The sequence below is a fragment of the Bicyclus anynana genome, chromosome Z (genome assembly GCF_947172395.1).
Source record: "Bicyclus anynana chromosome Z, ilBicAnyn1.1, whole genome shotgun sequence".
Classification (NCBI taxonomy): Eukaryota; Metazoa; Arthropoda; class Insecta; order Lepidoptera; family Nymphalidae; genus Bicyclus; species Bicyclus anynana.
In genome coordinates this window covers 20212577-20238127 of record NC_069110.1, presented here as the reverse complement: position 1 = coordinate 20238127, position 25551 = coordinate 20212577, and the positions used below count along the sequence as shown (strand labels likewise).

Below are 25551 nucleotides of genomic sequence, written 5' to 3'. Positions count from 1 at the left end.
TGACTATTAATATTTTCAGCCTTTATATTTTCGATAAAATAAAAATAATGTATCTAAACATTCTCACAAATTTTTTCAATTTTAAATTAAATAACAATAGATCTATATATGAATTGCTTTATCAACGACATTTATTATTCATAATACAAACTTTGCCATATGCTGAAAAGAAGAAAATAAAATAATTCCGAAGGTTTATTATGAATAAATAAATAATTTATCAATTGTTATCTAAACCGGTTAATCCAAATTATGTTTCGGATATATTAGGAGAAAACTGTTTACGTCTTTTTATTGTTAAAGTTAATACGTTAGAAAATTACTAAGTATAATGAGATTACACATTTAGTAATAGTTGATATACAAATATAATAAAGTAAAAGAATTCATCCGTTTGGTTAAACGCGATACCACTAACTCTTGTAGTTACATGGAAAAAAAAACTCTTTGTTTTAATAATGAACAATACAGATTTTTCTAGATAGAAAAGACGATCTTGCAAGTGTTATGGCTTGATTGATCAAAAAAAATAATGAAAGAATTGAAAAAGAAGAAAAGTTTAAAAAATAATGCAAAAAAAAGAGCCTAATCCATATGAATCCAAGTGATTTACGAGTATAGGTATATATTATTTTGACAAAGTAGAACATTGTGCTTAAGCATTAGTAATTATTTTAAAGAGTTTTTCAGATAGCATGGGTACGGTGACAGTCGCTTAAAGGACGTTTATAATACGTACCATTGTCGTGATTTTCGGCAAACTTTCAAGAGTTAAAGGAACTGTCACCCGCACCATCCTACATGAAATGAACTGTAACAGTTATTTGCGTTAATACCAATGATTCGCCATTATATACATGTATACATCATTTACAGCTATATTTCTAAATGCGTTTCTCATTTAATGTGTTTGTACTTTGCATGCACCACTCTCGTCTCGTAAACATATCCCCAAACGGCCTGTGGTAGCCAGACGTACCTACCTTATTTATTGAAAGGTTATTTTCTTTTGTTATTCTTTACAAGTAAGCCCTTGACTACAATCTCACCTGACGGTAAGTGCTGATGCAGTCTAAGATGGAAACGGGTTAACTTATTAGGTGCAAGATGAAAATCCATGCCCCTTTTCGGTTTGTACCTACACGACATCGTACCGGAACGGTTAGTCACTCGGCGGTACGTCTTTTGCCGGTAGGGTGGTAACTAGCCACGGCCAAAGTTGTAGGTGTAAGTTTGCCGTCCTTTGCTCCAACCATAGGTAAGTATGGTGGAGTTTAGACTATTGTGGCATTCGAAGGTAACAGGTTTCAATGGTCCAGACCCTCAAAGTTAAAAGTGTGAAGCGTAATTTTTTTTGCTATTTATTTTTTTCTTTTTTGCCAAACTCCAAACTCCATAATAGGGTAGTTGACTCATATCAATCATCAATTTAACATAAACAATATTATTTTTCGTATTATAGATGAAAAAACGGTTCAAATTACGAGTATATGAATATGAATTCATAAAAGTTAAGAATTTCTTATGAAACTCAATTTAAAAGCATGTATTTTTTCAATATTTCCAAACGTCAAAAACGCTGTAATTTATTTTGTGAAGTCACAATGTCACTTGATGTGCTAAGCGCCAAACTAATAATTTTTAATTAATATTTTTGTCAATTAAAAAGTTAAATCAAAGTTGGTTAATGACTTCTTTACGTGACGTAAATAAACAGTTAAAGTATAGGCCGTAATGGCTGACACAATTTTGGCTCGTATTGTTTAAAAAAATGTTTAAAAATTAACCTTTTATATAACCACGTTTAAAATAATAGATTTTTTTTTATTTTTGAACGATAATGAACAATTTAAGACCATTAAAAAGTCAACTAGCCTATTACTTATCATCGTAAGAGCAAGGAGTGACGAAATTTCAACCTTCGAAGATGAGGCATGTCAGGTAACCGCAGGTTCTTGAAACCACAACTATATCGGTCTATTTGGGCTTGACGTCAGTCTATAAATTAGGCCAATAACGAGGCCACCACTCACGGAAAGCTTACATTGAAGGTTTAATGCGATGCGCTTAATGCAGTTAACTTTGATAACCTTAACTGAAAGATGGAAAATATTAGAATGAAATCCATATTTATCACTTATTTACAAGTAACTAAAACTGTTCATGGTGAAGTATGTTTGATGCTTTTTGTCGTTAATTAATTACGACTGCCATCTTCTTTAAATCATATTATTACTCATGTATTTTACTAATTATTCAACTCTGCTTAAAAATCATTTGTGTTAGTTTAATATGAGAGTAGTAGACTTTCATATTTTGCTGTTTCCAAAAGAAAATCTTAATAAACACAATGGTGACAGTTGCGGTAAAAGATGACGCCAGGAAATTCCACTTGTCATTTTGTGTGTTATGTCGTTTTCAGGACCGCCCGTGGAAGTGGGGGTTACCATGTACGTGCTCTCCATCAGCTCTCTGTCAGAAGTCAAAATGGTATCTTATTTACAAAGCAACATTAATGACACAGCGCATTATAGCAAGATTTGTCCTTTAGTACAATCACCAGCATTACCGTTCATTGTAGCACCCGTGTCCACGGTTCGATGCTTAGGCGCGTCGCGATGCCACCGCCCACACGCACCCCGCGCCCCGCGACCCCGCGACCAACGACCCCGCAACCCGACCCCACTCCGGCGATGGGGCACGTCACGTCTCTGGTTTGGTTTTCACGGCGCGTGGCGCGCGCGACTCACGATTGGGCTTGATTGCAGGTCCGCCAGTGGAGGTGGGCGTCACCATGTATGTGCTCTCTATCAGCTCCGTCTCCGAAGTGCTCATGGTACTCGCAACTGTCAGCTCACGCTTGACTCGGTCGCTCCGACCGCGGCTGAGCAGCCCTAGATACGAGGCTGCGAGCATGTCCGTGGAGCAGAACGCCCTTTGTCCGCAATCTTGCTTTCTTATTGTGTGTTCCCTGTTCCTTTAACGTAAATCTGTGTGACCTCATAATAAGAAAAGCAATCCGTTAAAACCCTACAAGTTATGAGGTTATGTGTTCAGCAGTACTCGTAATTCCAAAGATGTAGATCTCGCGCGAAGTGGTGATGTCCAGGTCGTGATTGTTCAACTTCCCCGCGTACGCTCATGCTTCTGTTGACTGTTCGATGAATGTTTCCATTCATTTCAGGCGATCGCGTATTTAAATATGAAAATCTTATGATCTTTCACATCAACACTTCGTTTTGTACGTTCAACTCTATAAATGAAACGCGGGATTAATTTTCCAAATCGTAAATAGGCGTTGGAACATATAAAATTCTATGGATTTGCGACGACTGTTTAATTATTCGTCAATCATTTCGTAGTTTGGTGTGTTTGTACGTATATGTGTATCTAATGAAATTGCCTAAATAGTCGTAACCTTCCACGCTCTCCAGTAACTTGGAACACCGGTTTATTTGTAACCGCTTCAATTATTTTGGAATTTTATTACTTTTACTGTAACGTAGATGTCGTAAGAGTCGTAAAACTTTAGAAAGTATCCGGTCTTCCAAACTGAACGAGCTGCTAGGTGTTGGGTGAAAGACCCCGAAGTGGAAACCAAATCAAAGTTGGGAAGGTCACAGTAAGACGTGACCCATGGCTAAGGAGATATTGTCTTTTTACATTTACGAGTCTCGGTCGACACGAGTACTATGTTGAACGACTTGTTCTTCAGATCTTCAACGTGGCAATGTAAACTTGTCGGCTTCTTAGCTTCTATTAAGAATCTGCCTTAATCGAGCCGTGGGTGCCAGACTGCGCCATCACCCACTCACTTTGCCCTGTCCCGACACCCTGCACCCTGCACCCTGCACCCATATCTTCATTGTTAGCCAGAGTTACGCCACTATAAAGCCTTCGTGCCACAAACACTGCATCTTATGTTCAATTTCCAGCTTCGCGCATTTTAATCATTGATGTTACGTAGTTTCCTCAATGTTTTTTTATCATAACATGTTGGTAGATTCCATGTTATCCATGTTCACATCTGTACCTTTATCTCACTGAGCCATCTATCGACGCATGCAGATGTTTTTTTTATATCATAGTTACATTTTGTGTATCTCAGTGTTTCCGTTGTGTTTGTGTCAACAAAACAATACAGAGTTTTCACTGAGTTGTCATTTTCCATATACAAAAACAATCTTGCGATATTATCATGTCTCAACACTCAAAAATGATCTGGTGTTCTATGCACAGATAACAGAGTCAACGTTTATGTTCATTGTTCGTTAATGGAATATTATTATAATATTTCAGTAGTTATTATTTAATGACATTTTATGTACCCAACCCTTATTTAATCAACACATTAATATCATTAACTTTATCATAATTATACTCGGTGAGATCTATGTTTTGATACTTTATCTGTGTAAATGTATACATGTGTTGTAATGAAAAACCTGTGGTAATTACATTTTTTTCTCTTCAGGACTTCACGTTGGATTTCTACTTCCGACAGTTTTGGACGGACCCCCGATTGGCCTATAAAAAGAGGCCAGGCGTCGAGACGCTCTCAGTGGGGAGTGATTTTGTCAAAAACATTTGGGTTCCTGATACATTTTTTGTAAATGAAAAGCAATCGTATTTCCATATAGCGACTACTAGTAACGAATTCATACGTATCCACTACTCAGGCTCTATCACTAGGAGTATCAGGTAAAAATAACACTTTAAATATATTGCTTTTCGTTTTGTTTTTTTTTTTTTATTTTATTGAGAAATAATACACTATGGAACTTAACCCGTTAACAGTCCAATGTACTGTATGTGGTACACGGCGAGCGTGTACCATATGTGGCATATGAGCCCCATGTTACTCTACGGGCTTGGCACAAACGGCGTGTTTCGTAACGCTTGTAAAATCAAAATCAAAATTCATTTATTTCAAGTAGGCTCAATTTACAAGCACTTTTGACACGTCAGTTGACTATTTGTAAAGATTCTACCACCGGTTCGGATGGCAGGTTTTGCTGAGAAGATACCGGCAAGAAACTCAACAGTTGCTCTTTTAAAATTAAAAAGTCGTACAGTATTATAATTTACAATTGATAACAATTACAATTTCTTATAGTTTTACTTCCTGTGTATAGGTGGAAGCTGATCCAATGGCCTCCAAGCACCTTTATCGTTAAGGAACTCATCAATAGTGTAGTAACCTCGACTAAGTAAATGTTTTTTAACACATTGCTTATAATTATTATATAATATATTATATGTATAGAGTATTTGGACTGTTAATGTGTTAAGCTAGTTTAATTCAACTTAAGCTTAGTTTTGGTTTGGATATAAATGAACAAAATTTTTATCAAGGTCTTAAATACTATAAATGTATAGTACGATGCAAATTTAATGACGTTTCGGAACATCGTGCATAAGCTGCGCAATGCAACATTTTAGGTAAAAGCGATAACGTAGTGGCGCGGCGCCTCCTTTCCACCCAGTCGCCTAAGGAGATTAGACTTTATGGCCTACGTGTAACGACATCCGGAGCTAATTTCCGAGATTTCCTAAAATTTGCATCGGACTATATCTAATCTGGCGGTGATAGCCCAGTGGATATGACCTCTGCCTCTGATTTCGGAGGGTGTGGGTTGGAATCCGGTCCGGGGCATGCACCTCCAACTTTTCAGTTGTGTGCATTTTAAGAAATTAAATATCACGTGTCTCTAACGGTGACGGACAACATGGTCGGAAACCTGCATACCAGAGAATCTTCTTAATTCTCTGCGAGTTTCGAGTATGCCAAACCGCATTGGGCCAACGTGGTGAACTATTGGCCTAACCCCTCTCTTTCTGAGAGGAGACTCGAGCTCACCAGTTAGCCGAATATGGGTTGATAATAAATATGTAATCTAATACACACATAACTAACCACTAAGTTGTTTATCGATCCAGTTCTAGTGGACTATGGTTTAGTAAAGTATTCCAATCCAGTGCTTTCGGTTGCATCGTTACTTGAACATGCCACTTTGTCAAGCACTATCTGTACGCAGATTAAAAAAGAAAACAAAAATTAACACGTCAATGACTTCCAATTTTTCAGATTGACCATCACTGCATCTTGCCCTATGAACCTTCAATATTTCCCAATGGATCGCCAATTGTGCCACATAGAAATAGAGAGTTGTAAGTATCTTGACGATGGTTTAATGAACTAATACTAAATGTTTTTTTTTTTATATTTATGTGACAATAGAAAGAAAGGTTGTGTGCATTTAAAAATAAAATATTATGCATAATATTATTATATTTATGCTGATAAACAGTGTTTTATTGAAAGCACGCTTCATATTATATGTATCGTGCAAATATATGAATTAGAATTTATTTATTTGAGTCCCAGTTTGAATATTCCACTCGACGGCACTCGAACTCGTACGAAATACGAGAAAAGATTCTAAGATGATAGAAAAATAATATTTTTAATCGTATTTAATAATAACTTGTGTGTTCACCTAAAGCAATCATTGATTTGATTCTTACCACAATGCAAATTTATCACTAGGCTTACAGATTGTGTTGTGACCACCTTCTTGTATCACAGATGCTACTCAGGACTATCCTGTGAGCACAAGCGTACAACTCGACACGAGCTGAGATTAACCGCGTGTTCTCATAAATTGGATGTCTCCTTCTCGCATACAGCACCCGCAGAAGGCAGACGTAATAGTAAGCCTTTGTCCTCACGAGCATTAAGCGAAAGATATTGAGACATCGACGCTGCGAACGCTGCGGGCTGAAGGAGGCGGGGTACAGCGGCCGCGGGCTCCACGCCTCCGGACTCGCCGGCCCGATCCCACCACGCACCCACTCGCATCCGCACCGCACCCGAGTCCCTCAGCCTCCACGAACCGCACGCTCTGCACCCTAGCCGCACACTAGCCGCACAATAGCCGCACATTGACCGCACCATGGCCGCACGCGTGCTTCGACACCTTTGCTACTTACGACATGCATGCATGAACTGTTGGGGACGTAAGAACATTATACATTTACACATATAAAGCAGTCATAAATATATTGAGATCGCTTGAATGATCAATGATCAGTTATTTACTAAAATATAGGTCAAATAAGATGGTCATATTAAAATAAGCCTTAGGTACTAGTGTATGAATACAGTATAAATATTTACATTCAGAGTATTAATTAACTATTTAAGAAAACATGATCATCTTTCGTCATAGTAAATCTATTGTTATTATTGATCAGATAAAATCTTATTAAGACTGTTAACGAATCAATATCTTTACAAGAGTGTTTATACTCGTAAATTCTTAAATATATAGATTGGAGTCGAATAAAAATATTCTTACGTCCTTAAATTCTGAGCGACATTGATATTTTTACTATAATAGATACATAAATAACAAAAGTGTTTGTAACTTTAGTTTTAGTTTTGACGTTTCACATTCAATTAGGTAGAAAAAGTAGTATTCTATTTTTCTATCATCCACGCCGAGCTGACTCGACGAACGTCCGACGAACGCGTCGATGCAGCTCGGCACGTCTCGGCCGTGAGTCCGCCGACGCCGGCCGCGCGAGGGAACCGCGATGCTTCGCAGCGTAAGTGATAGCGTTTTGTGTGTTTGGCATGTCTCCGGAGTCGGGTACACTATGAGAGACATTCGGTACCACTGGAAGGACGGGCTCATGAGCGTCGGCATGAGCAACGAGGTGCAGCTGCCCCAGTTCCGTGTGCTGGGGCATCGTCAACGGGCCACGGTGGTGACCCTGACCACAGGTAACAGCCTCGCCTGTCCAAGCATCGTCCACCCACGCTTGCATCCGACCCCGTCTCCCTCCGCCCGTGTCTGAGCGCGACACTTAGCACCCGACGACCGCACCACGAGACGCGCGACCGAGCTCGCGACTCCCCTCACCCCGACCGAATAGCGACTCGAGTTGTAAAACCCATTGCGATGGGCCTGGGGTTATTTCATTTTTGTATCCGCTGCGCACAGTCGGCTACACCATGCGGGACATCCGATACAAATGGAACGAGGGGCCCAACTCTGTGGGAGTGTCGAGCGAAGTGTCGCTCCCGCAGTTCAAGGTGCTCGGACATCGGCAGCGGGCCATGGAGATCTCGCTCACTACAGGTATTTACACGGAGAAGACCGTCGACAGGGTTTATGGGCAAATACCGTTGCCTAACGTGAAACACTGAACATAAACAGTAAACACCACGATTCTTTTCACGTCCTGCTTTCGTATTTTTGCACTGACGACACCTAATTGAGTGTTTTAGGAAAAATATTTTTAGTAAATCCGGAATAGAGATATTCTTATTGTCACAGTATAACGTAAATTATCTGATTACTGTCACAAAAAAATATAATATCAGAATCGAAAGCTTGAATCTAATAAATCATTTTCTTTTACACATACATCTTTAGAATATGTTCTAATGGGTATATAAAACTTTTTGCAGGAAATTATTCAAGATTGGCCTGTGAAATACAGTTCGTTCGCTCTATGGGATACTATCTTATCCAAATTTACATTCCTTCTGGGTTAATTGTAATTATATCGTGGGTGTCTTTTTGGTTAAACCGGAACGCTACGCCAGCCCGCGTGGCACTGGGCGTGACCACTGTACTCACCATGACCACTCTCATGTCATCGACAAACGCCGCTCTACCTAAAATATCGTACGTGAAGTCGATTGATGTCTATCTGGGAACCTGCTTCGTGATGGTCTTCGCCAGTTTATTAGGTAACTATAACAATAATTATTTTTGAATAGCGAAATCTTTTAGCAGTTACGCAAGCGAATTTTATGTACATTTATATCATAATGTGTGTTTGTACGTTTTTACATTTAATTTGTATTAACTTCTGTGTAATGTATGATTATTTATAATATTCCTGTATATTTTCAGTACTAAACAAATGAGGTAATGCTAAAATATTAGCACATTTGTATAGTACACAATTATTTAATTTTAATGTAAGCGCGAATGAAATAAAAAGTTTGATTTATTTATATAGGCTTGTGTTTCTACAAATGAAGGTTAGTTTGAATACGTTACCGAGCCTTCAAGAGGTGTATTGATTGAAGGCAACTCATTGCGGTTAAGTGAGTGTGGCTTAGTAATCAAAGTCATTTGTCTTGCAACGATTGCATCCGACTGTCAAGAACTTTGCTTCTAAACTGACTTAATTTTACATTTGTAATTTTTAATTTATTTATTGACGTATCAACACCACCTAACAGAAAAGCAAAAACTTCGTTCCTAGCTAACAAACACCTTTACGTCTCAGATTAACTTTTTATAATTAATTGTTATAATGTATTTGTAATGACCCACTGTCACAGAATCGTGGTTGCTATTTATATTACTTTATCATAAAATCCGGTAAAACTCACGTAACTCAAGGTAGAAGTATGCCATGGTTTTGAACCCATATGAGGCCCTTAATCATGAGCTGGTTGTTGCGAGTCGGGCAAACTCCGACGTTTTGACACGTGAGTTGTAGCCGTGCTTTATAATAAAGTAATTTAATTCGACGATTAACATAACTGCGAAAACATATAAATGAATTAGAGCCGTGAGTTATTAAAATATGGACGGAGTTCTCCATCTTTACAGAATACGCGACTGTGGGATACATGGCGAAGAGGATACAGATGCGGAAACAGCGTTTTGTAGCGATACAGAAAATAGCTTCCGAGAAAAAAATAAATATGGACTGCGCGCCGAGCGGTGACAATCACACTATGTCCAAAATGAATACGTTAGGAAGGTGTCCTCCTGGCAGACCATCTGTAAGTTCCACTGAGCCAGTATAAATTATAATTAACGCGTTAACAGTCCAATGTATGTAAATGTACCACAAGCGGTACACGGGGTGCGCGTACCCAATTTGGCACATGAGCCCCATGTGCCACATGTGGCACATACTCTACGGGCTCTCACAAACTAACGGCGTGTTTCGGAACGCTTGAATTTGGATTGGACTGTTTACGTGCTTTTTTTTGTTTTGTTAACGTGTTAAGATTTCTTTAAAAGTAGATTGAAAATTTGAATACTATAGTCTGGAACAGCGGTTAAAAATAAATAAATAGCCCTTTTATTTTGAAATGGCATCATCTGTTTGAATTACAAGCTGTACTTATATTATAAAGATGAAGAGTTCGTTTGTTTAATTAAACGCACTAAACTCAGGAACCTAGTTTGGATAGTCCGTTTATAGAGGAAACCCATATAACATTATGTTATAACTCCTCATTGGTCTCGTGGTTAGCTGGTTCAGAGAATGAGGTCCAGGGTGAGGCCAAAAAAATAATCTTAATCTTAATAGCAGCCTGGAGTTGGATCTTTCACCGGTCGTGTCGGTCTGCTGTCCCATCGAACTATAAGAGTGAGGGAATAGAGAGTGCACCTGTGCTTGCGCACAAACTTGTGCACTATAATATCTCCTGCGTACATGGTTATATATTTAATATCACCATGAGATGGGTCGCCGTGGCCGAAAAAAGAAAAAGAAACAATTAAATAGATTGTAAATGGTAATACATTATTCTTCTAAAAGCTTTCTTAGCTTGTGCTGCACAATCAATCAAAGTTATTATTAATTAAAAACAAGTAAACGTTTAAAATCATTTGTTTCCATTGAAAATTCTAAACAAAAGTCCGGGAAACATGATTTAATTTTATTGAATTATGACAGGAAGTAGTTCTAATTTACCATCCAGGGCTTAAACCAAACGTTCTTCTTTGTTGCTACACTCTTCACAGAGTTGTCGTGGTCCTCATTTGGGTGTGGTGGCAAGCCTTACTATCTGTTGTCATTGTTTTCGTAGTGTGGCTCTCCTACCACATTCGTAGCGAGCATAGAGAGCGGTTTTCACTTGGTCAGTCCAGCGCATTGCGTGGGCGCTCTTGTGCCCGTCCTCTACCTTTATTTGCACCACAAGTTGCTGTTGGAGCAACATAAACCAAACACAATACAAGATAATACAAGATAAATAGACGCTAGCAAAAAAAACTGCGTTGGCATAAAAGTCATCTAATATTGCCACAATAGAGCCGTGATAGCCCAGTGGATATGACCTCTGCCTCCGATTCCGGAGGGTGTGGGTTCGAATCCGGTCCGGGGCATGCACCTCCAACTTTTCAGTTGTGTGCATTTTAAGAAATTAAATATCACGCGTCTCAATCGGTGAAGGAAAACATCGCGAGGCAACCTGCATACCAGAATTTTTTTTAATTATCTGCGTGTGTGAAGTCTGCCAATCCGCATTGGGCCAGCGTGGTGGACTATTGGCCTAACCCCTCTCATTCTGAGAGGAGACTCGAGCTCAGCAGTGAGCCGAATATGGGTTGATAATGATTATGATGATTGCCACAATTAATGCAAAACTTCTACTAATATTTTTTCAGGAGGTCCGCTTTAAAGTGCATGATCCAAAAGTACATTCAAAGGGTGGTACGCTAGAAAATGCAATAAACGGTGGCCGTGCTGTAGAAGAGGATAACCCGGGAAGCCAAGCAGCTCATATACTTCATCCAGGAAAGGTAACTGGCAAACATATTTACAAGCTCAAAATACATATTCTCCATAATATGCCTTCAATAGCGGATAGTAAAATACAATCAATAAAGTAACAAAAGAACATGGAAATCCTTCTGTCAGTTTTTTTTCCGTTCGCTCTCCAGTGTTTTGCTAAAATATATGCTAAAGATGGGACATGGACTTGTATTGTACTAAATGCCGCAAACTTTATACAATCGTTCGCAATATACTGTCAAGTACCAAGTTTTCCGCACGCAATTTGGTACTAAATGAATAACAAGCGTTTAGTTTAGTAAGTCCGTGACCTGAACCGTCTAAACTTTAGCATTGTTTTGTTGGCTATTTTATTTTAGTTTTGAATGCAATTATGGAGGATTTGTTTGTTTGTTGTGTCGTGTTGTTATGTTCATCATGAATTGGCTGCGTCAAAATCTTTGCTGGCGTTTGTGTACTGCTCTGCGAATTGCTTTCTATAAACATCGCGTGCTATATCCGATAATGTGCTAATGTCACTTGTAATGTTTAAAACGTTCTGTACTTGAACAATATTATAGTTTTATAGCATGTTGAAGGTTACTTTCGTAATTGGTTCGTGTTTAAAATGGCCGATGTTATCATTATGATTTATAATAACGCAAGGGTCTATATATTATTATAACGTGTATTAAAAACGTATATAAGTGCCCACCCATTTTTAATGCTCATATATTTTATTTGATGTCAAGGTAGCGGTTACATTGATTTATTTCATATGGAAATTCAACTCCATCATGGAAAGCTTCGAAACTTTTAAATATGTACCTTTCTCTACTTCCAGGACATCAGCAAGCTACTAGGAATGACTCCTTCTGATATTGATAAGTATTCACGCATCGTGTTTCCAGTGTGCTTCGTATGTTTTAACCTTATGTATTGGATAATCTACCTTCACGTTTCCGACGTCGTGGCTGATGATCTGGTTCTTCTGGAAGAGGATTAATGGAGGGCGTTTATTGACATCCACTTATTTCTCCACACTTTATTCAATAATAATTTGAAACACTTTCGAAATAATAACTTAGATGATGATTCTAAAATTATAATGCTAGACTGCGTTCTAATAAATTTGTAGTGGTAGCTATTTCTTGATAATTCTAGATAAAAAAGTAATAAATACTAAATCTAGGATAATATTTAAATAAAAGACTTGAAAGTATGAATAATTGTAGATGTCTTTATATAAGGGTAAGAAAATTTTAGTGTTTTCTTCTCTCTTGTGAATAATAGAACAGAAAGAAAGAAAACAATAGACTGAATATTGTAATTTTGATCCGTTTTAAAAGCGTTCTCTAAATTTTCAATAACCTCTTTGTTATATTTATTGTTAATGAAACGCTAGAAAATTTTAGTCTTTCAATTAAGTGTTGCAATAAAATTTCTAAATATTATATTTTTTAACATACATGCAATTAAAAGATATAGTATTTAGGTAGTTAAAATGGAAATTTATTAGTTTAATCAAAATACATATAAACTAATAATAAAATAATATTTGATATTTAAGCTTCCACATTATTTGAATCATCGTTAATGGTCTTTGATGGGATAGCTTTAATAATTTAAAATGTTTATATGTATATTATCATATCAATATTTGGTGTATGAGAAGATTATAGTAATAGTTCAAACGATCATCGATGTGGGCAAAAGGGTATAAACAACTCAATAAATACACTGGCAGAATTATGATTTCTATGTAAATAAAGAAAAAATAAATGTAAAAGTTTCCAATAGACTAAATAAGTTTTAAATTTTGATTTAATAATAACATGTAAAACTAGACAAATTTTCATTATTTATGTTAATATTTTGTGTTTCAAATTATATACAAGTTTCAAATTGTTATTTATGTGGTAAAATAAGTGGAATGTTGTTGAAAATCTATAATATAAGTCTGATGCTCAATTTTTCTGCTTAAATATTTAATAACTTATGTAGTTTTCCTTTGATTTGTTATAACTTATAAGATTTAGAAAATTGTTTATTTTTTGCAAACTTTCATTACTGTTATTATAGTTATTAGGAATTTTACTTTAAACTGTAGTTGCAATCATTTCAGTAACATTTATATTATTCGGACATTTCATTTTATAGTGGCTTTATCTTCAATCATTGTTTGATAAATGTCTTGGTTTAAGCGTCTACTTTGCTTCTTATTGATTTGATTGAATAATAAATGCATGTTACGTTCATAAAGGGCGTTGAACTTTTTGTATGCCAAAAAGCCACTCTGGTACACCTACTAAGTCTGATGTTTTCATTTACACGATTTAAACTGGCATCAATACAAACAAGATTTTGTTCATATCCAAAAACCTTTTGAAATACAGGCTCCCTCTGACGCTAGTTTTAATTAAGTTAATACTATGTTCGCTGTCAAGTCCCCATAATATAGATCATAACAACAATTATTATACATATTTCTAGATTCCATCTTTAAGATATATGTACAATTATTATATAAGTACAATTTTTTTGCTACACCGTTCAGTGATTGTGAGAGCATTTAGAGTTGGAATTGATGGATCTTGTGACAATATTGCAGAGCCATAGTTGGATGCCGTCATTCTCTTCAACTAACAGGGGTAGAGGACTGGAGCTTCATCCGCCAGTTTTCTCGATCATTTCAGCCTACTTTTGGGCTAAAGCTTACCAGCTGTCAGGCAAATAGTTGGCCAATGAGGCCGGTGTACTTCGCGCAATTATATTATCGCCTCCGGGCTTTGGGGTGGGATAAAGAGACTATTTATACGGACACTTTGATTCTAAACTTATCTTAAATGACCTTTTGTAAAGCTACAACTATCTCCAATTGAAGAAATGGAATGCTTTTTAGAGTTTTTGCCACACAATTTTTGTTTGGATTGATTACCTGCTATTGATTTATTTAAATTTTATCTAGAGTTAAATAAACTGAAAATGGCAAAATAAAAGAAAGGTAAACAAAACGTTCAATAGCTCTTTATGACGACATATGTTTGGCTACCTCTGTAATCTCTATTATATCATTGATTAGATAACTTTTGGTTTACAAGGGTTCGATTCCGAGGATTTCATATTTTCTAGGCTCAGATCTTGTCTTCAGTCATGACTATAGATAATACCATGTCGTCATAGCCTTAGCCATAAACGTCATCATCATTATATACAAAAAAATGTATGTAAAAGGCATGGCACAAGACACAATGCCGTGTCAGTCAGAGTTAATAAAACGTAACTAAAAGTAACCTTCTAGAGAAAAATATGTCTTTAAAATATCCCTTGCCACCGAAGTGACTACTAATTTACAGACAATCAAACTCTGCACAACATTAATTATTTTCGACGGCAAATACGAGGAGATTTTTGACGTCACCCAGATGCGAGTTTCAATCAAAGGAGATGGTCCCAATTTGTATGGAGCCCGGGCCTATGTGTGTACAGGTACAAAGGCTAAAATCAAAGAACATAAAAATGAACAATCAAAATCTACGAATTTATTTAAATTTAACGAAAAATGCAACATCAATACAAATAACAAAGGCGGATTGATTTAATTTTGAAGTTTTCTGTTACTCTTTATCTAAAGTGATTTGACAAATTGCTAATATCTGAAAATCTTGGGATTGTATTTTTATTTTGATCTTAAAAATTCTCAATTACTTATTTGTCCTTTTTAAATTTTTTAACAATGTGTATAAAATACAAAATATAATACACAACATTATTAAATTTTTTTATTGCACGGCGCACTGACTTTTTATGATCTAAAAAGTCTTGAAGAAACTAAAAAGTTCCAAAAAAAATATTATAATAAAAACAAAAACCCGACTACTTAGGCGTAATGAAGTGTAAAGAGAAAAACAAATACTGTAGAAGTGATACTTGTTTTTCTCTTTTCAGTCCATTAAGCAGTCGGGTTTTTTGTTTTTATGATAAAATTTTTGATCTTATTATTTAGTTAAATTTATTCATTTCATAGTATGGTATTTATTTAATGGTTTAAGGAACATAGGCCTGGCCTGAAATGGACCATCTCCTTTAGGGACACTACGATATTGGGACTTAAATCACTCGGCCCACAAACTCTATCGATGCAAATGTCTGAGGCAAAGTTCACCCGCTGAGTGTCGCATTTAAACACTATGCCTTGAGAATTTGATACTCAGCGGTTGAATGGTCCCCTGGGGGTGCCCCTGCAACGTGTATGAATTCCCACTGTTACTCCATCTCTCGGTAAAGTGAGCTGCTTAAACATATAAAGCCAACAGAAAATAAACATTCAAAAATAATAACTTGAGCTTTAGTCAATCCGTAATAAAAAACAGTTGATATCTGATAATTCTTAAGAAAATAATCACGATAATTGTAAATTAAAGCCTCAACTGTAGCATGCATGCGTGGTGCAAGTAACGCCTTCAGCTTTTATTTACGAATTGTTTTTAATAAGCTAATCGAAAAGAGTTATTGATTTTCTTTGCTCTTAATAGTTATATTTAGTTTGGTAAACAGAAAACGTCAAATATATTATTATTTTTAGATTAACTATTTATATAAATAGTTTTTTTATACTTTGCCCGCGTATTTGCGTAACTTTTTCATTTCCGTTGGCATAATCAAAAAAATCCTATTCATTGCTGTCAACTAAGTCGAATTCAGCGCAAAATCGTGAATATTCGAGTTTTAAAAAAAAATCTCAATTTTTAATAATAACATTCAATTTACTTGATTATTACTATTTAATTTTATTATGACACTTCGATCTACTCACTATGTATCTAACTTAAATTTAATATCTCATAATTCACTACTCTGCTTTCAGATTCTTCAAACAATACTTTCACGTCCAATCATAATACTATTTCATTATCTACCCATGCATACAGTAGTCAAATAATAAATTATTTGCAATAAATATAGAATAGTGATAATTCATATAGAATCAGATAAAAATGAGTAATCGATAATAAATGTGCAGAAACCAATAGAATGTATGAAACACATTGAAACAATTTTATACATAATAGATTTGCACTATTTCGTAGTTTGCAAGGCTTTGGAAATTTGTTTGTAATAGATGAAAAAAGCTTATTTTGCCCTCTGGTTTTACCTGCGAATAGTGTTGTTACTAGTAGATTTTCGCATTTGAGCATTAGCATCGTGTTGAGGGAGAGGAGAGACTGTGTAAAAGGAACTTATCCCTACTGTAAAAAAATACTTAAAAAAGTAATCTGAAATTGTATTCAATAAAAATTTAGTCGGTTTGAAGTTATTATCCATTCGCTGCCCGCGAGTATTTTATCAAAAAGCCCGTCTTCGTTGAAGAAGCCGACAGTCAGGGAATGCGGTTTTAATCTACCGTTGTGAGCCATTTAAAAAATCTTTATTTTCCTCTATCGCGCGAAGCATGATACTGTGCTCGCCTATTGCCCTTAGTTTACTTTATATTTTTTTACATGTCACGTAACGGATACGATGGGCGACCGGTCATCCATTTAGGAGACAAATGGTTATACTGCATGGTTTTATATTCTCGTTGTCACATTATTGTATACATGATAACTTTATTTTATAGATACTAGAAATATTTGATGTTTTGTTAGTCAAAAGTTCAGGGCTGCCACGCGATGGACTCGGCACCCGCACGTGAAATCATAGAATGCTAAGATATTCGTATCTCTCTAAAATTAATATTTTTCCCACCTTCCCATATCTACAATTACATTGTACACAAAATAATCTTCTTAAATGTTGGCTCTGCAAGTGGATATTATAAGAAGACAAGAGCTTGTAAACAAATATGTCAATGAATAACTACCGATCTGCTGATAGTACGTAGCTCTACGAAATTTTGCGTCTAAACACATGTCAGTGCTGATGGGGATAGTTTCCATTTTACATTTCATATTTAAAATATTATTTGCGACTGCATCTATATTTTCAAATGTCTCCTCTTCTAACAACACGAGCCCTCGATGGTCTGACAAGCAGAGCTCCTGTCGTCAGCTTCGGCAGGTTACTGGATACAATAAAAAAAAATATTATTTGTTTATAAAGAAATTAGTACTTAAGAATAACAATCGTTGAATCTCGCTAGTTGTAGATTTATGTTCTCACTGCCATGAATTTTTTGCCTTATGTAACCAGTTCAATGGTTTAGTCAGACATTTAATAGTATTTACGAAATAAGAAGCTTATATAATATAATAGTATATATCAGAACTAAGGAACGTAATATATTTCAATAAATTTAACGATATGTCTTAGCTATAATGCATCTGTAATGCTAAGACAAGCAATTTCATATGACTGTTCATTGAATGAAGTACACTGCACAAAAAGTGTCATTATTATACAATAATAATAATTTATAACAAGTTTTATATTTGTAAACACTTTTATATTTATTTATTATATTATATTTCTACGTTTACGGCTCAACCAGTCGATATTTTGTTGTTGTAATATAATAATTGAGAAATAGATTATAATTGATATGCTAAGCGCTGATTTCGCAATGTATAATCAATTGTCAGTTAAATCGATTCGGATACAAACAATACGTGCTCGTGATGGAAGTGAAACTCCTTAGAAATTAATTATTTTAATAATGTTCCTAAAACACGAACATGACTCTTATACCCTTATTTCGAGAAAGGGAATAGCTTTCTAACTTTTCCAATTTCACGTTATATTATTTTATATATTTCCTTGGGTGAATTCACACATTCACTCTCAATCTTCACGATATTATTTAACAATAGTAAAATAATCGTTAGATGTATGCTAAGCAGTTTCACTTCAAATATATATATCAAAAACTGGGGTATTAAGTGCTATTTCAGAGAAGCGTTTTATGTAAAGCTCTTTTTGGAAACGAGTGTAAGCGCGTTAGTCGTTACGCGCATATAACGCACATATAAATATAAACATCTGAAACAGCACTCAGTAAAATATGAAAACTGAAAAAATCCCGAACCGAAAGTATAATACAATATAAAAAATCAAAACAATTTTTATAATGTGAGTGCTACCAATGTCGTTGCTACCAAAAACCTCAATATCTCCGTGGTATAAATTATAGGATCGAGCTCAACACCGACAGTTCATGAATTCGATAGCCGACTACTATATAATATGGATATAGCATATAAACCCTATAGATATATAGGCTATATCCATATTATTTAATATCATATTTTGAAAATTATAATCTTAAAAAAAGTTTGTGTAGTTTCTTGAAAAGGTCTTTCGTGTTATTCCACTCATAATATTATTCTTCAACGACAAACGATTTATTGTATATTGTGATTAAAAGATGATTAGTCTGTTAAATTAAAATTAAAATGTTGCATTAGTAAAAATTCTAAATACCAGAATTGGTTAAAATATTAAAAGCAATAACCTGAAAGGCCTTATATGTCGCAGTTAGCCTTAAGTTTGTCGTGGTAGTTAAATACTCGTAATATGTTAACGGAAACATTAATTGATACACTATATCATTGTGATGCAACAAATATTATGCATTTCATATAATTTTAATATGTTTATTAAAGTTGTAAGCACAATGTTATTATAACAGCACGTGATATACGTTAAGGGCGACTAGTTATAGATAAACATTTAAAAAGAATTTATCAACGTTCTAATAATTCTGTTATATTATATAAATTATTGTTCATATTTCACTCTGTAAACGCACCTTGACTCAAAAGCACTATATAATCTTCTTTAAAAGTATTGTTTAATAATTACTCGTTATTTTTTCATATATTTAATAGATGTACGTACATGTTTTATAATTTAATTATATGATAACAAAATATTGTTGTTGGAAGTTTAAGAACACATATTATATATTACAATATTAATTTATCAAAAAAGATATTCTAAAATAGTTATTAATATAGTACAGGGTAAGTTTTTGGTGTGTAAATAGCTCTTTGTGGATTTATAAGAACGTAATAATCAAAATCATAATCTTTAGCTTTTAAATATATTATTTTAGCATTAGCGATAAGCGATAGCACGTCTAATGATTATACTTCATTGATTTAACGACTATCAGCACATTCAGTAGCTGCACTAAGCGTTCAGTAACAGAAGCTTTGAATAAAAGCCCACTAAATGGCTAATCACTAATGCAACAATATATTACATGACCATAAGCCTACAATCCAAGTTCTCAAACTAATTTAAATAAATTGTGATTCAGTATATATCTAAAAAATGACAAATATTTTTGCGGATTTTGAGTATTTTGTAACCTCAAACAAAAATGTCTCGTAAATGTTGATAAAGATACTTGAAATAGAAAAATTAGCATATCATATCTTTGGAGTTAGTCAATCTATTTAAATTACTTTTTTTTGAACTTCTTTACCACAGTTCTTATTTAGAACAACATTAGGACATCTATAAAAATAACTTCAAAAACTTGCCTTATACAATGTCTAGTAGTTAAGTAAATAAAATATTAAGTTATTGTGAATAATAATTACCTCGATAAATTTATATTGACAAAATTGTTTACGTTTTAGTGATGTATGGTATGGTAAAAGTAGTGCATAGAGAGGATTAAGTAAGTAACTATAATGTAGTACCAAATAATGAATTATTTATCACTTCGTATACTCAACTACGAGTGTGCGAACTTCACACAGCTTTTTTTTTCGGGATTTTTCTTAAAAAATGGTAACACCGTGTCGTTTAATTCTATCATTTTACCAATAATAGTTAATAAATAGTATTCAAAGCAAATGCAATAACACAAACTATGCAATTAAGATTTAGGTAGACTGTACCCTTTATATCACAATAAAACCTTAAAAAAACATCTAATGTATGGCAGTTCTCAGCTTCATTTATTTTAATGCCTTGAATACATTGCGTGGCATTATTTATTATAGAGTGATCGATACAGTTACTTTGGACTCTATAGATGTTTTAAAAGGTTCTTGTTAATATCTATATGTACACCATATCTCAAGTCGTTATTATATTTTTCACTACTAGCTATTGACAGCAGTGTGCCTAGTAGTTATAGGTTTTGTGTATCTTATCAAATAAATTTTTCTTCACACACTGATACGATGATGATGAAGGTGTTAAATATATTAGTTTTAAATATATTACTATTAATATATTAGTTTTTAATATATTTAATACCTTTGTAAAAACAGTCCAATCGTATCACACCTATTTGGCACCCTATTTATTATTATTAGAGGCTAGGGACTTTAATTATATAACTGTGAAAAAGATTCATTATTATTATCAATGAAAAATTTGTATAGCACCTGATGTCTTACAACAGAGGAAAATTGTAGCTTAATATTTACATAAAATAAGTAGTGTAATACTTAAAAAAGTTCAAGTATAATCCTGCTGGCCTATTCACTATTTTAGTCTTTATTATCAACCTATTAATTTTAACATCTAATCAATTGACAAAATGTCATCTACATACTGTATGATATCCACCAGTAAGCACCGGATGACATTTGTTACATAGAATCTCAATTTCGTATATGTCAAGCAAACGTCAAAGATAGTGAATTAGCCCGCTGAAATCAGGATACCACGTAACATTGAAGACTCATGTTTTGTTGTGTTATAAGACATCTTGATACACCTGTTCAATACAACTGACTCATATTAATCTAACGACATGCATATTGTGATAAATTTATTTAAGTTAATGTAATAAAATATAAGCAATTATTTGGTAATTTGTATAGAACCATTTTCTTTTTTTGTAGTTATTTTTACATACAAATATGTCCGTAGAATATTGTAGTATAGCGATATAATCTGAATTTAATGTACAATTTAGTAAAAGCTAGAAAAATAACCTCAGTACTGCATTTTTAAAAATAATATTATAGCTAACCACGAGCTATTTTAAACCTAAATCAAATAGGAAGTTAGTCGATTATAGAATCATTGGTACACTCTATATTTAAAATTATATTAATCACACGTGTAATAAAATATTGTAATATTTTCTAAATGATAATAAATCAGTAAAACAACCTTAATCATAAGAAACATGTGCTATTTTAACAATAAAATTTATGATAAAAATCGGTGCCTTTGCACCTTGCCACACCAAAATGGATTACCGATTTATTTAGAAAACCGTCGATCCATTTTCTTTGGATAAATAGACACTGATTTGAACTTTTTTTATGAATAAGATATTATACCAAAATAAAATTGAGATAATATCGGTTGATTTTTATTGTAATTTACAAAAAATCTTTAATTTATAATTATGAACGCCAATAGTGTTAATATTGATAGAATAACTTAAACATAATAATTTACTAATATGTTAAATAATAATGGAAACGATAGAAACAATGTAGGAGTAGTTTTAAATTTAGTTTAAGTAATAGCTGTGTATCAAATTATGAGTAAAACAAAGTGATCTAAAATAAGGAAATTAAATCGTTAGATGTGCTCAAAAACTCAAATAAAAAAAAAATTATTAAACTTTTGGCTGGTGGGAGGCTTCGGCCGTGGCTAGTACCACCTTACAGACAAAGACGTACCGCCAAGCAATTTAACGTTCCGGTACGATGTCGTGTAGAAACCGAAAAGGGGTGTAGATTTTCAACCTCCTCCTAGCAAGTTAGCCCGCTTAGACTGAATCATCTTACCATCAGGTGAGATTGTAGTCAAGGGCTTACTAGTAAAGAAAATCATTAAATTTCTGTTAAATTCCTTTTAATAGAACGTAATCATATTTTTAATTTCTTTATTAGTAGGTAGGTACATCTAGCGTTATTAGACTTAGTTATTGATCTATCTCTATTGAGACCGACTATAAAAAAGGACCTTTTATTTTTTTAAGTGACCAATATTTTCCTCGATTATCTTACTTACCGACAATATTATTATTTGGACGCATCTATCGATTTAAATCTTCAATCTTTAAAATAATAGTGAGAACTATTAGTATAGATACAATTAATCGAATTGGATTACATTTTGAACACTAGCCGTTACAATGCGCAGCAATAAATTAGTTACTACGCAAATTATATAATGTGATTCAACGTTAAAACACACTTCTAATGTATTCTAAATATTGTGATTCGGTAAACTTTTTTCGAGATTCAGTGTACTTATAAACATGAACAGTACCTTTAGTACGATATTTAATACTTCGCAAGCGTTGATAGACGTTCAACACATGATTCTTTTATAAAACTGGAAACTATTTGTTGTACTTGTATAAATTTTAAGCAATGTAAAGTGTCCGATCAATTTATAGCCATGTCACTTCTTTACTTTGGAGAATATAAAGTTATTTTGCTACTTTCCGCAAAAACCGACGAAAAAACGTAAAAACGACACTCAGATGGGACCAAATCCCCTCCGCATACAGTTGACTCCAAAACCGATGCATCTTCAGGAAATATTGACTCGAAAATATTCGTTGATTTGGCCTAAGTGGCTTTGCTGCTTAGATTTGTTGGATTTTTCAGCAAAATAAATTTGTTACGCGTTGTTTACTTTACTTTTTGTAAATAATTTACTTTTCAATAAATGTTCCAAAGACTATATTGATCGGATATTAATTATTTTTTATTTATTTATATGTTATATATTAAGAACCATCAACGCTTGCGAATGGTAGTAACTCATTTATGATATTATCATAAGTATAGTGGATATAAGTCACCCGTGCGTTATTCGTTGTCTTATTAAAGGCATTTTAACAATTAGTCCAGAGGAGGCGTGCAATCAAATTTACACTAAAATAATGCTCTGTAAATTCTGCAGACGAGTAAAATTATTGCAATACTGTGCCACAAAGTTTTAACTGGATTAATGTGCATACAGCTTTAGGGCTCACATGACTCGTGGGTCATGCTTTTGTTACTGCTATACTAGTATTTATAGGTGTTCATTTTCAACCTTATCTTAACGTTAGCAAAATATTTATTAGTTTGACAGTAACAAACTGATTTAGGTGAGCACCAGTCCTTGGTTACCCGCACACGGTCAATAATGTCGATATAATTGACAATGAGATTGCCCTTAGGAAATTATACTGTCATATTGTTGGGGTACGTCTTACGCCATCGTACGTCTATATACCTACCCTACATATTGTGAATAATATCGACAATATTATTGATTGTGTGCAGGTAATGACTGAACAGTCGTTTTCCTCGTTTTAGTTGCGTCTGATAATAAAGTATAAAGTTGCGTATTAAATTGACCTACGTGTACACTCATCGTGTTTAAATAAAAGAATATTTCGTCGTTGCAAAATGTAAAATAAACGAATTTTGAATACTTGTTGAATTTTTAGCAGACTGGATGCGTTTAAGGACCTCGTAACTTCAATTTCAAGTTTATCATTGTCTATTATGTCAAACATTTTCAATTATAATTGTAAAAGCGGACATTAAAATGATTTTTAATATTTTCAATGAATAAAATATTATTAACTCTTATTTAGAATTATTTTGTTAAAAAATCATTGTACAACTAATTTGATAACCTATTATAATTAAAAATATAATTGAATTTAGAATTGAAAATTCCGTGATAAAAAACACACAATTATTTCAATTTTTATTAATTGCAGAAAATACTACGAGTTCTTCACTATGAAACTTGATGTGTGTAGGTCAATTTAAATCGACGTCATAAACTATAATAGGTTATAATTATAACAACACTGCCTGTCTTGCCATGCCTATGCATTTATTTTCGGTCTATAATCGTTAACGGTTTAGCGATAGCGATTTCTGAATACGAATAAAGTTACCCAAGATTATACAGCTATGTCAATAGCTCATTGTAAAAAGTAGAGAGAAATAAATATCAAAAAACAGAAAGAAATAAAGTTTTGTTTTAAATTAATTTGAATAACACTCGCGATAGTTTCAATTCTAAAACGTACGAATTTCTTTATTATTACCTACTTGAGTTAAATATTTTATTCGTACTAAAGTAAATTATACTCTAACCAGAAAAACTGTAGTACCAACGCACAAACGATCATTTTTAAGGCAACATAACGTCTTTATTGAAATTAATTATCTGAGGATTTGTCATCGGTTCTAAGTAGTGTTGTCATTTGCATTCCTAGGTTTTTAATTCCTAGGTCAAATAACTCTATAATAAATTACCGTAGCCACTCGAAATTATAAACTAATTTGTTCAGCGTGTTAAACGTTTGATAAAATAGTTACTCTGTTACTTATTCGTTTTGTTTTGGGAACGTGACCTTAGATATCGAAATATGATTTCCGCAGACCGCTATAGCGTTAACGATTGTAGAGAGTAAACATGGTTTAGCAGGCTGCTTAGATTAAGCGCAATAATGCAATTTGAGCAATAAAACATTATAGCTTGTTGTATAAGCTGATATTATTGTATTTTGTTACTTTTCATTATTATACAGCTCGTTGTACTCGTAAATTTACTTACTATGTTTTCTTGTACCTGTGGAGCTATCAATAATAATTGTTGTTCAGTTGATGATTTTGTAAAAAAACGTTTAGACTTATATCAATAATTTTATATAAATAAAAGTCTTCTTTTAAAGTATTTAGTTAATGAAAAGAAACACTAATAGTTATTGTTTATGTAATTAACTATTAATTCTAATATATATTAATAAAAACATTTTTCATGTAATTGTATTGTTTTGAATTTATTTGCACCAAGTGTTTCCCATTCCTAATCAATATCATAATAAGCTGACATTCCTAATAATATAATCCTCAAAGCCTGTCTATGAATTACCTTACATTTCTCCCTCTTTCGTATATAAGGATTTTATAATAATATATTACTTGAGATTTTCCTCTTTCTCTAATATATCAGAGAAAGAAGAAAAGTTTAATAAAACTTCTTTCTTTATTATCATCATTATCTTATTTTCCCTAACCCATATCGATCGCTCCATGATCACACATCAGTGAGATCGGCAAAAAA

At 33.8% G+C, this 25551-nt stretch overlaps 1 protein-coding gene across 2 annotated transcripts in view; it reads left to right on the top strand.

Moving 5' to 3' along the window:
- Positions 1 to 13415, top strand: part of LOC128199715 (gamma-aminobutyric acid receptor subunit beta-like) — a 107723-nt gene extending 94308 nt beyond the window's left edge. Inside the window, exons 3-11 of one of the 2 annotated variants that reach the window (XM_052890648.1) lie at positions 2423 to 2490; positions 4475 to 4701; positions 6089 to 6171; positions 7652 to 7789; positions 8010 to 8147; positions 8480 to 8764; positions 9642 to 9817; positions 11436 to 11570; positions 12386 to 13415. In XM_052890648.1, coding sequence (XP_052746608.1) covers positions 2423 to 2490; positions 4475 to 4701; positions 6089 to 6171; positions 7652 to 7789; positions 8010 to 8147; positions 8480 to 8764; positions 9642 to 9817; positions 11436 to 11570; positions 12386 to 12547 — 1412 coding nt within the window. In that variant the 3' untranslated portion in view covers positions 12548 to 13415. The remainder of the gene's footprint in view (positions 1 to 2422; positions 2491 to 4474; positions 4702 to 6088; positions 6172 to 7651; positions 7790 to 8009; positions 8148 to 8479; positions 8765 to 9641; positions 9818 to 11435; positions 11571 to 12385) is intronic. The other variant, XM_052890647.1, reaches the window with a different exon arrangement.
- The last annotated feature ends 12136 nt before the right edge of the window (positions 13416 to 25551 follow it).